The following is a 12,160-nucleotide window of genomic DNA, read 5'->3' as shown; positions in this document are numbered from 1 at the left end:
GGCTTTTTTCTTTTTGCTTATGTGGTGCTGAGGAATCGAACCCAGGGCCTCAGGCATGCAAGGCAAGTGCTCTACCACTGAGCCACCTTCCCAGCCCTAGGGAAGGTTCTTAGCAGGGCTCCAGAGATCAGTGGGTGAGAGGTAACCTTTGCTTCTTTCTTCATGGCAGGAAATTACTGACCAGGACATGTTTGGTGATGTGAGCACAAGTCTGGTTGTTCCAGAGAAAGTCAAAACACCTATGAAATCCAGCAAAACAGATCTACAGGGCTCTGCCTCCCCCAGGTACTCCAGACTACAGGGACACAAGTACTATAGACTTGCAAGCATACCTGGTACCAGCTCCATAACCTGTGGAGGGTGTGGGCTGGTATAGCTTTGAGGTTGAGGGACTATGTAACCCTCTCATGCTCTCCATCAGCAAAGTGGAAGGAACACACACTCCCAGGCAGAAGAGAAGCACTCCTCTGAAGGAGCGACAGCTCTCCAAGCCACTGAGCGAGAGGACCAACAGCTCCGATAGTGAGCGTTCACCTGACCTGGGCCACAGCACACAGGTACCTACAGTCCCCCAGCAAGATCAGGTCCTCCAGACTACCTAGGCTTTAGTCTCCTCCGTCTCTTGTCCTTCTTGAACAGCTAGACAGAAGAAAGGAATATATGAAGTGCTGTCTATAAAAAGGCATTCTGAAAGACCTAAGTTAAAGGAGCCCACCACATTTATTTTTCACTGCCAATGTGTAATTGGGCTTCTGATTGATTTGTGGGATCTGGAGAAAGCACAAGAATGGAGGCATCATCTCCCTGTCAGGGCCATTTCCCACCACTCTCCAGTCTTAGGGTGCTGGAAAAGAGCTGGAAAGAAACAAGATTTCGAGAATATCCTCTCTACAGACTTGGAGAAGAGTTCTTAGCTGCAGAGCTGGCGTTCCTTCCAAGTCCTGGAGTTAAGCAGCCAGTCTGATCACTTCCCTAATAAATATTGTGGAGAGAAATGTTTGGGTCAGTATGGCTTCCTGAGTTTGATGCTGTTACAGAGCTGCAAATGAACCTGAGACTAGAATAGCCAAGCTCCCTGGGTGAGGTATTGTCCTTCTTGTTAATCACTGTTCCTGAAATGTCCTTATTCACTGTGAGTCCCATATATTGCCTCCACCCTCATTATTTCTCTCCCCACTGCCCTTGATGTCATTCGCTAGCTGCTCTAACTCCTCTGCTTCTGCCATCCTGGCACTATATCTTTGCCTCACAGACTGTCCCCAGCAGGATCCCACAGTGACTCTCAGTCTGTTCCTCATCTCTATTTTGGTCTAGGCAATGGGAGAGTGTCTCCTTTACAAATTCCTGGTGTCTGCACTGTCTGAATACCTGTGCCAAGGGTTCTCCCCACCTTCACCCCCGGGTGCCTAACAGACACTCCTTACAGATTCCAAGAAAGGTGGTATATGACCAGCTGAATCAGATCCTGGTGTCCGATGCAGCCCTCCCAGAAAATGTCATCCTGGTGAATACTACTGACTGGCAAGGCCAGGTAAAGCATTGAGAACCTCAATTCTCAACCTGAGAGGGGTCTGCAGATGGGGAAGCAGGAAAGTAACCCCATCTCTAAGCCTCTACTAAGCCAAGCCTGGAGCTCTTAGTTTCTATCTTCTGTCCAATCTATGAATCTTCCATCACTAACTTTTCTTTACCTCAGCTTCCTTATCTGTTTAAAAATAAAGAAAGAAAAACCAAGCAATAAGCATTTGGTCTGGGTTGCCCTTCTTCAACCCCACCAGGATACCATGGATTAGGCAAGTGTCTACAGTAACACCAAATGCTATAACATGCTTGGGGCTATCCCTGGTTTCTGTGACGGCACTTCAACAGCAGCAGAACAGACCTGCCTGTCTCTCACCATCCACCCTGTGATAGTCTGGTGCCAGAGGTGCTAGACATGGGTGACATTTGAAGCCCCAAAACTTACCCTCCCACCTCTCATAGCATGTCTCCCTGAAGTCTGCCCCACCTTTCCCTACTCTATGACGTTCTGCCCCAGCCTGGCAATCTGATCACCTCTGCCCAGTGTTGCCCAGAAAGCAGGCAGGGACTTAGCACTTGTGGGGCCTTGCACTCACCTGAATCCCTGTCCTTTTTCTATCACAGTATGTGGCTGAGCTGCTCCAGGACCAGCGGAAGCCCGTCGTGTGCACATGTTCCACCGTGGAAGTCCAAGCTGTGCTGTCTGCCCTGCTCACCCGGATTCAGCGCTAGTAAGTGCTCTGGCCTGCTATTTTGGAATTCCCTCCACCTCATGTTTTCACCCTGACTTGGAGGGTAGGACCTGTTGGCTTCATCAGATCAGGGTATATGTTGACAGGAAGCAACAAAAGGCTGTAGTGTCTAGTACCCAGGATAGACTATTAACTTCTGAGCCCACTACTTCCTTGCCCAGACTCTTGCCTTACCCCTTTCTTAAATTTATGATAAGGAAGAGAGAGTTTAAATAAGATCTTTTCCTTTGTCCTGTGAGCTATAATGAACTGCTTGATGATCAAGAGTCAGTGCTCTCCTTCTCCAGGGCTTCTGAGAGACCTGGAATCCCCTCCCATGCAACAGAGAGTGGGGCAATTCCAGCTGACTGTGGGCTTCCCAGGTAGCCCTGCCTTAGGATTCCTTATTACCCATCCCTGTTAGCCTGGCCCTTCTTTCTTCTTCATGGGCAGGTCTCTCCCTCTTGAGCAGTACTATAGTTTATTGCCTCTCAGTATTGCTTAGTGGATTTGCTTTCCCCTGTGGCTTCTTGGGGTATATGGAGTCAAAAGCTTGGGACCTTCCCTGAGCAGGATCCTGGTAAGCCCCAAGCATGGTGTGTGAAGACCCCCTTTCTTTCCAGCTGCAACTGCAATTCGTCCATGCCAAGGCCAGTCAAAGTGGCAGCTGTGGGAGGCCAGAGTTACCTGAGCTCCATCCTCCGGTTCTTTGTCAAGTCTTTGGCCAGCAAGACTTCAGATTGGCTGGGCTACATGCGTTTCCTCATCATTCCCCTTGGTAAAGTTGTGCAGTGTCCGGGAGGGTGTGGCACACATGAGGCCTCTACAAGCAGATCTGACTCTGCAGCAGCATGGGGCATTGATCCTAGGACAAACCATCAAGGAAACCAAAAGCCAGAGCCATGCTTGGGCCAACTCCTTCCATCATGCCACCCACTAACCCATTTACCTTGTCTGGTTTCCATCTACTAGGTTCTCACCCAGTGGCCAAATACTTGGGCTCAGTTGACAGTAGATACAGCAGCACCTTCCTTGATTCTGGTTGGAGAGACCTTTTCAGCCGCTCAGAGCCCCCAGTATCAGGTAAAGGCCCATGGTAAGGGAATCCCTGCCAGGAGTGTAGCACCTGGTTCCTGACAGCCAACCACCGCTGAAGGGGACCTTCACCCTGTGGCTCACCATCAGCCAGCCACTGTGCCAGTTCACTTTCCCAGTGAGTGTCCATTGAGGGAGGCACATCCTGTGTAGCCCTCCCTTTACCCAGAAGTAAGAGGTCATGCTGGGCTGGCAGATGTAAAGATGAGTAGGAAGTAGTCATTCTCTAGATAAATATGTGCCACCAAACCAGCAGCTGTCCTTCTGAACAGCCAGTGTTGGTAGTGGTAGCATCAGAGGGAGGCTGAGATGGAATGCAGAAGACCATGTTTAAATGTATAACTCCTTTGATTCATAGCTAAGGGAACTTCAGAACCCTTTCTCTACCTCAGCTCTGCAGGTCCTCACCTAGCTCTTGGGGAAAGGGAGGAGGAGCCAAGTGTTTGCTGAATTGAATGAGTACTTTCCTTCTGGTTTATTGTAGAGTCACTGGATGTGGTGGGACGTGTGATGCAGTATGTCAATGGAGCAGCTACAACGCACCAGCTCCCTGTGGCTGAAGCCATGCTGACCTGCAGGCATAAGTTGTAAGTCTTAGTTTGGGAGATTTCTTTAAAATCCATTGGATGGGCCAGTGGCCAGTGGCTCATGCCTATAATCTTAGTTACTCAAGAGGCTGAGATCTGAGGATCACAGTTCAAGCCAGCCAAGGGAGGAAAGTCCTCTATGAGACTCTTACCTCCAATTAACCACCAAAAAAGCCATACATAAGGCTATAGCTAAAGTGGTAGAATGCTAGCCTTGAGCAAATAAGCTCAGAGACAGTGCTCAGGCCCTGAGTTCAAGTCCCAGGACCCAGCACCAAAAACAAATAGCAGTAGGTGATCTAGGGGAATCTTGAGTCTTTCCATTTTTCACATTCTCCTCCACACTTCGTTTCCTGTCAAAGGAGCACAAGAAATGTAAATAATTTTTTCTGTCTCCAATCTAGACATTCCCTCCCTTGTCCTGGGCCTTCTCTGGCATGGGTTTGGGTTAGGTTTTTTTTGTTTGTTTTGTATTGTTTTGTTGTCAGTCGTGGGACTTGAACTCTGGTCTTAGGCGCTGTCCCTGTGCTCTTCAGCTCAAGGCGAGTGCTCTACCACTTGAGCCACAGTGCCACTTCTGGTTTTCTAGGTGTTTATTGGAGATCAGAGTCTCACAGACTTCCTGCCCAGGCTGGCTTTGAATTGCAATCCTCAAATCTCAGCCTCCAGAGTAGCTAGGATTACAGGCATGAGCCACCAGCGCTCGGCTAGGATTAGTTATTTCTTTCCCTGGTGGCTGAAACTAACCAGGGAAATAGGCAGTATAGTTTGTACAGTCATGTCTTTTCCCCCTCATTCTGTACACTTGCCTCCATGTGGTATGACAGGAATATGTGCTGGACTCCTCTGAGCCATGAAACAATGTGGAGAGCTTATTTCCCCAGTACCCTGTTCAGTTGAACCCACTAAATATAAAACTTTCCTGTCTCCCAACAGCCCTGATGAAGACTCCTATCAGAAGTTTATTCCTTTCATTGGTGTGAGTACTACCCTCCTCTGATCTCCCATCTTCCTGTCTTCCCTTCACACACACTGAATACGATTCATCAAATTCATCTAGAACAGTGGCTGCATGAGGATGAATTTTGTCACACACCCCCCTCCCTGCCCCAACAGGTGGATATCTGACAGCACCTAGAGACAGTTTTGGTTATCACAGCTGGGAACAAAAGTACTCCTGGCATACCATCCAGTGACATAGGACAGTCCCCACCTGGAGAAAGATGCTGCCCAAGGGTCAGTAGTGGCTATAGGGAGGAACACTGGTCTGGGATGCATTTGGCTGTTCATCTGAAGGTCCTTCGTTCCCAAATCATCAACTGTGCCCACATTCATCATTGGTATCTCCTGTTTATTGCACCAGGCCTTGAACGTAGTGCATGTGGACCTCTGTAGGAATGTCTAGAGTATGGCTTCTTCAGGCTCATGGACAAAGAGTGGCTTTGAAAAGTAGAGCATGGTATTCCAGGAGAGGTCCTAGAGTCAGGCCCTGAGTTAAGGACTCTTCCTTTCTGAGTAGTGAATTTTGAAATAAAGGAAGAGCCTCACAGATGACATTATGTCAACTGTACTGGCCTTTGGTCATTTGGCAACAACTGGGCCTAAGATACATAGCGGGCTCAGCAGAGACAGTACCACCCAAAAGAAGACTGGAAACTTTAATTTTTCTTTTTTTTTTTGGGGGGGGGGTCCAGTCGTGGGGCCTGAACTATGGGCCTGAGCGCTGTCCCTCAGCTATTCAAGTGGTAGGCTAACGCTCTACCACTTGAGCCACAGCGCCACTTCCAGCTTTTTTCTTTTTGCTTATGTGGTGCTGCGGAATCAAAACCAGGGCCTCAGGCATGCAAGGCAAGTGCTGTACCACTGAGCCACCTTCCCAGCCCTGGAAACTTTAATTTTTCACTGTGCTGTTTTCCCTCCTAAGACAGCTGTGTCACTTTCTGTAATTTACTTGCACAGCCAATAGCTTTCAGAAGGGAAAGGGCAGTGCAGACGAGGAACATTAGCCCCTATTATCCAAGATTAGCCCCTACTATTCAGTGCATCCAAGAATGTGGTATCCTGTGTGACCTCAACTGGGGAAATGAGCAGCCCTGTTCAGGCTTTGCCAGCTGCCCATCTAGCAATACATTTGCTACCTGGTGACAGGCCACACAGCCCAGGCAGGCAGCATAACTCATGCCCTCATGGAACTGGAGGCCTGAGTCACTACTCACTGTAGTCTCACAGCCAAGTGAGAGATTCAAAATAAAAAACCTTTAAGGAGATGTGCCTCAGTTGTAGTATGTGAGGCCCTGGGTTTGATCCTCAACACCAGGGAGAAAAAAAAGGAGTTGCTAGCAGACACTGACAGAATGCCTAGGATACTAAGGGAGGTCTAATCCAGGAAGCTCTAAAACCTTGATTTGTTTCTCTTGGTCAGTAAAGAGACCCAGCTAGAAGTTCACCCAGGACCTACTGTAGGGAGGTATTGGGTCTCTGCTCTAGTAGCCCCAAGCCAGCTTCTATACAGCTCTGCCCCAGACTGGGTCAGGTGTCAGGTACAAGACCTCACCTGCCACTCAGACCACCAGGGATAGACCAAGTTGTTTCTAGCTCAGTGCTTCTCTGGCCACTGGAGGGCCTCCTCCCTCCTCGTAAGGATTCTCTATGGGATGATAATAAATATGGTCAAAATAGATTGTTTTTATCTATGAAAATAGAGCAGTAAAACCTGTTGAAATTATTTTGGAAAGGGAGAAAGGAAGAAGAAAGACAGTAAGACTATAATATATTGTAAAAGTGTGGGAATATAACAATGAAACTTACTCCTGCCTCCACTCCTTCAACCCACCCCAGATAACTAATTTAAGCTAATGAGAGAGGGAGATAGAGAAAGGGAGGGAAGGTGAGAGAGGGGAGAAAAAGAGGAGGAGAGGAGAAAAGATTCTGGTGGCTCATGCCTGTAATCCTAGCCACTTAGGAGGTTGAGATTTGAGGATGATGGCTCAAAGCCATCCCCAGTAGGAAAGTCCATGAGGCTCCACCTCTAATTAAAACCAGAAAACGGGCTGGGAAGGTGGCTCAGTGGTAGAGCACTTGCCTTGCATGCTCAAGGCCCTGGGTTCGATTCCTCAGCACCACATAAGAAAAAAGCCGGAAGTGGCTCTGTGGCTCAAGTGGTAGAGTGCTAGCCTTAAGCTGAAGAGATGAGGGACAGCGCCCAGGCCCAGAGTTCAGGCCCCACGACCGGACCCAAAAATAAAAATAAAAAAATAAAACCAGAAAACAGGAAGTGATACTGTGGCTCAAAGTAGTAGGGCACTAGCCCTGAACAAAAGAGCTCAGGGACAGCACCCAGGCCCTGAGTTCAAGCCCCATGACTGACCAAAAAAAAAGCCAGGCACTGGTGGCTCATACCTGTAATCTTAGCTACTCAGGAGGCTGAGATCTGAGGATTGCAGTTCAAAGCCAGTCTGGACAGGAAAAGTCCATGATTCTCTTATCTCCAATTAACCACCAGAAAACCAGAAGTGGCACTGTGGCTCCAGCTGTAGAGCGCTAGCCCTGAGTTGACAAGCTCAGCACCTAGGCCCCAGAGTAAAAGCCCCACGACCGACAAAATAATTCTCTATGGGGAATCTAATTCCCGAGACCTCCCTCCACTGCTCCTCCATATTCTAGAAGGCAGAAATGGAAGGGATAGTGTCAGTACCTTCAGCCCATATGATCTTTGAAAAATGAGATCAGGACACATAATTCCTTTGTCAAAGTGAGCTTTACCCTTGTTTCTAGAGAACTACCAAGTTTCATGAGTCTATCTCATTTCTTTTGAACTACTTTTCTTACTACTTTGTTTTGATTGACTTTTTCTTCCTCTTCTCTCCTGCCTTGTACTGGGGCTTAAACTTAGGGCCTTGTATTCACTCAGCTTACTTACTTCCTCACCACAGCTGGTGCTCTACCACTTGACCCACATCTCCAAGTCCAGCATTTTGCTGGTTAATTAGAAATGGAATCTCAGGGACTTTTCTGTCTGCACTGGCTTTAAATCAGTTAATCCTCAGGTCTCGGCCTCCTGAGTAGCTAGGATTACAAGAATGAGCCACTAGTATCCAACTTTTTCTTTTCTTGTGCTAAGATAGAACCTAGAGCCCCACACAGGCTAAATCTGTACCCTTAGCCACTGGTCTGAGTTTTGTTGTTGTTGTTGTTGTTGTTTTTTCCTATATCTCTTAAGCCAACTGGGTTGCTCCTGAAGTATAAAGATTTTCAGAGGGGCTGGGAAGGTGGCTCAGTGGTAGAGTGCTTGCTTTGCATGCGTGAGGCCCTGGGTTCAATTCCTCAGTACCACATAAGCAGAAAAAGCCGGAAGTGATGCTTTGGCTCAAGTGGTAGAGCACTAGCTTTGAGCTGAAGAGCTGAGGGACAGCGCCCAGGCCCAGAGTTCAGGCCCCACAACCAACCCAAAAAAAATTTTTTTTCAGAGTATGATAACACACCATTTGGTTGTAGCTGTAGTCCTCAACACCTGTGTCTGGTTAGACTGGAGCTTGCCATCATGATGGAGGACCTAATGAGTGTCCTTTTCCCCCTTCAGGTGGTAAAGGTGGGCCTTGTTGAAGACTCACCATCTACTGCAGGTAATCCATGGCTCCTTTACTTCTCTGGGTAAAAATAAAGGTTTTTCCAGTCTTGTCTCTGAGCTAATGAGGCAGAAATTTATGGCATTAGATGTGGTGGGGAGGCAGTTTAAACAGGACCATGTTGGCCTCACTCCTCATTGTCAGGGGGGAAAGCAGGAGGTCTCTGAGACCCAAGAAGAAATCAACACTGCCTCTGAGAGCATACGCCTCATCGTTGCCCCTAGAAGGTCAGGGGTGGCTGCCTCTGGTCAACTGTGCTTGTCTCCCTGACAGGTGATGGGGATGATTCACCCGTGGTCAGCCTTACCGTGCCCTCCACATCACCACCCTCCAGCTCGGGCCTGAGCCGAGATGCCACAGCCACCCCGCCCTCCTCTCCATCTATGAGCAGTGCCCTTGCCATCGTAGGGTAAGATTGTTGCCCACACCAGTCTTCACACACACACACACACACTCTCTCTCTCTCTCTCTCTCGCCCACACCAGTTTTTTTTTCTGCTTTGTCTGTCCTCTCCCACCCCCCAACCACCACACCACGCCAGTAGGGCCTAACCACCTAGCTCACTTCCCAGGCACAGGATATTGGCCAAAGATAGCCACACTGGATTAGAATACAGAGGCAGGTCAGCTGCTGGCCAGGCCATCAAATGCTTAGTGAAATGGAAGGAGTCTCTCTGCCCTATCTGTCTTGCAGAGTTGCAGGGTCAGATGAGATGGTGTTGTCAGAGGCCGTGCGTATTTGTGAAGTGTGCTGTGGGTGGGTATCTAGTTATGAGACCTCTCAGGATAGTAGGAATGTGTGTGCTTGTGGTGAAACACACCTGAGTTTATGTAGTAGATATGAACTGGCCTCACAGGGCTGTCACACAGCCTAAATGGGAACAGAGGGGCATGTGTGGGGCACACTGCCACATAACATTTCCTGTACACCAGTCTAAAGGAGGCCCTGGACCTACAGAGCTGATAGTTGATGGTACCTGCCCTCCTGAAGTTTAGGTTCTAGGTCTGGCTTGTGGTACAAAAGTGGCAAACTTCATAACTAAGAGATTACAAGGTCTCTGTCACTCTCTCTCTCCCCCCTCTCTCTCTTCCTTTCTTTCCCTCTCTCTCCTTACTCCCTGCTTCCTCCCCTTTCCCCCCCTTTCTCTCTCTCCCCCCTCAGGGCCTCACTATTTCTAAGCATACACTCCACCCCTTGAGCCACAGCCCTAGCCTGAGATCTCAGATTATCTGAAGTTAAGGTGGAAGGCCAAGGAGCTGGCCTTTTTTCCCCTGCCATGTGTAAAGAAGAGCAAGCAGTGACCGGCACAGGGCTGAAGGAAACCTCTACGTGAGAGAAGATCAGGCCATGGAACAAAAAGCAGAGTACTTCCTTCCTCTACCCTGGCTTTCCTCTTTCTTTGTAGCACTTGAGAGGAAGGCAATGGCCAATAGCTTTTCCAGAAGCATCAATGACAGTGTCATAGTCCCTAAAGGAAACACCTGTTCTAGAGCTCAAATCCCAATCCCAATCCTGTCCTTCCTCTTCTTAGTGTCTTTTATTATCTTCTACTGATTTGTCTAGAAAGTAAGGTATAGGAACAGAGCCACATTCTGCCCCAGGGACCTGGCACTCCAGGCTTCTAAGGGACCTGTTTTCCCTAATTGCATGAAGGATTTCTGTGCAGTGTAGATTTGGGGGTGATTGGACCAAATCTTACTTTGACCTCTCTTCTCATCCCATTTTTTTAATGGAGCCACTGAAATGAGGCAGAAAGAAAAGTCAGATGACTCTCATAGCCTAGGTACCGATTGTGTCTGACACCTTCTTTCAAGAAAACACTCCTTTTCCCCATGGAGCTAAAATTATCATTGAGCTAAAAGTGTCATACATAAGCAAAGGCACAGAACAGCATCCATCAGCTCCCAAGGCTTCTCTGAAGTCACAGTGGTGCTTCTGCCTCTGCCTGCAGTTTCTCTAGCCCTCTGCTTGGTGTGGGCCACAGCTTTTTTGTTTGCTCCTGTGTATGTCCATATATGTACATGTGCGTCCATGTGCACTCCTGCCAAAGCTTTCTGGTCTGCTGCTCTTCTCATCCTGTAATTTGGGCCTTTACCTTCTCCTGGCTTTGCCCTCAGATAAGCCTGACTCTCCATCCCATGACCTGATTCATCATGGCTAAAGGGGACAAGAGCCATGTAGTTGATTCTCTCCCCATCTTCCACTCCCAGAGCTGCTGGTCACCCATCCCTCATGGGACTCCTGTAGTTAGACCCTGAGGACAAAGCTGACATCTTGGGTTTTTTTGTTTGTTGTTTTTTTTGGTCCGGTTGTGGGGCCTGAACTCTGGGCCTGAGCACTGTCCCTCAGCTCTTCAGCTCAAGGCTAGTGCCCTACCACTTGAGTCACAGCGCCATTTCCCATTTTATTCTTTCTGCTTATGTGGTGCTGAGGAATCAAACCCAGGGCCTCAGGTATGCAAGGCAAGCGCTCTACCACTGAGCCACCTTCCCAGCCCTGACATCTTGTTTTATTCCCCTTCTCCAGGAGCCCCAACAGCCCATATGGAGATGTGATTGGCCTTCAAGTGGACTACTGGCTGGGCCACCCCGGAGAGCGGAGGAGGGAAGGAGACAAGAGGGATGCCAGCTCAAAGAACACCCTCAAGAGCGTCTTCCGCTCAGTGCAGGTTTCCCGTCTGCCCCACGGTGGGGAAGCTCAGCTTTCTGGCACCATGGCAATGACTGTGGTCACCAAAGAGAAAAACAAAAAAGGTAAATTCCACCAGAGGCCAAGAAAGACCAGAGGCCATAGGACTCCCCTCTCCTCTCTTGATCTGGAACAGTCTGTTTCTGGATGAGCATGTATCATATAGTTGGCAGGGGCCTGTAAGGCAGTCCTGTCTCACATGGGAGACATGAGCATTTGTCTGTAATACAGGAAAACAGGGTTCTTGCTTCTGAGCAGCAGATGGTAGGATCAGGCAGTGTGGAAATCTGCTCAGCAGATCGTAGGGTCACTGCAGAGTGAAACAAGCCTTTTCTTTTTTTTTTTTTTTTTTTGGGTCCGGTCGTGGGGCCTGAACTCTGGGTCTGGACGCTGTCCCTCAGCTCTTCAGCTCAAGGCTAACGCTCTACCACTTGAGCCACAGTGCCACTTCCGGCTTTTTTCTTTTTGCTTATGTGGTGCTAAGGAATCGAACCCAGGGCCTCAGGCATGCAAGGCAAGCGCTCTACCACTGAGCCACCTTCCCAGCCCCTGAAGCCTTTCTAACTGCTTCCCTAAGTGGACTGAAGTTGTAAAAAGTCCAGCTCCATGACCCAGCCCATAGTCACCGTGGTGACTATGGCAGTACAGAGAGCTCACACCCAGTACGGGTGGCCAATCCAGAGAGGCCTCCTGAACAGAGAGACATGGTTGTCTTAAGAATGAAGTGGAGGGGCTGGGAAGGTGGCTCAGTGGTAGAGTGCTTGCCTTGCATGCATGAGGCCCTGGGTTCGATTCCTCAGCACCACATAAGCAAGAAAAAATAGCCGGAAGTGGCACTGTGGCTCAAGTGGTAGAGCACTAGCCTTGAGCTGAAGAGCTGAGGGACAGCACCCAGGCCCAGAGTTCAGGCCCC

At 48.9% G+C, this 12,160-nt stretch overlaps 1 protein-coding gene across 1 annotated transcript in view; it reads left to right on the top strand.

Annotated features, from left to right (window-relative positions):
* Pacs1 (phosphofurin acidic cluster sorting protein 1) overlaps positions 1–12,160 on the top strand; it is a 120,556-nt gene that overhangs the window by 104,978 nt on the left and 3,418 nt on the right. Inside the window, exons 12-22 of the mRNA XM_013021146.1 lie at positions 170–285; positions 422–557; positions 1,427–1,531; positions 2,146–2,252; positions 2,876–3,030; positions 3,225–3,335; positions 3,832–3,934; positions 4,871–4,913; positions 8,514–8,556; positions 8,833–8,968; positions 11,086–11,312. Of these exons, the coding sequence (XP_012876600.1) occupies positions 170–285; positions 422–557; positions 1,427–1,531; positions 2,146–2,252; positions 2,876–3,030; positions 3,225–3,335; positions 3,832–3,934; positions 4,871–4,913; positions 8,514–8,556; positions 8,833–8,968; positions 11,086–11,312 (1,282 nt within the window). The remainder of the gene's footprint in view (positions 1–169; positions 286–421; positions 558–1,426; positions 1,532–2,145; positions 2,253–2,875; positions 3,031–3,224; positions 3,336–3,831; positions 3,935–4,870; positions 4,914–8,513; positions 8,557–8,832; positions 8,969–11,085; positions 11,313–12,160) is intronic.

Source organism: Dipodomys ordii, unplaced genomic scaffold (genome assembly GCF_000151885.1).
Source record: "Dipodomys ordii isolate 6190 unplaced genomic scaffold, Dord_2.0 Scaffold54, whole genome shotgun sequence".
NCBI lineage: Eukaryota > Metazoa > Chordata > Mammalia > Rodentia > Heteromyidae > Dipodomys > Dipodomys ordii.
This window is presented reverse-complemented; position numbering and strand designations above follow the sequence as displayed.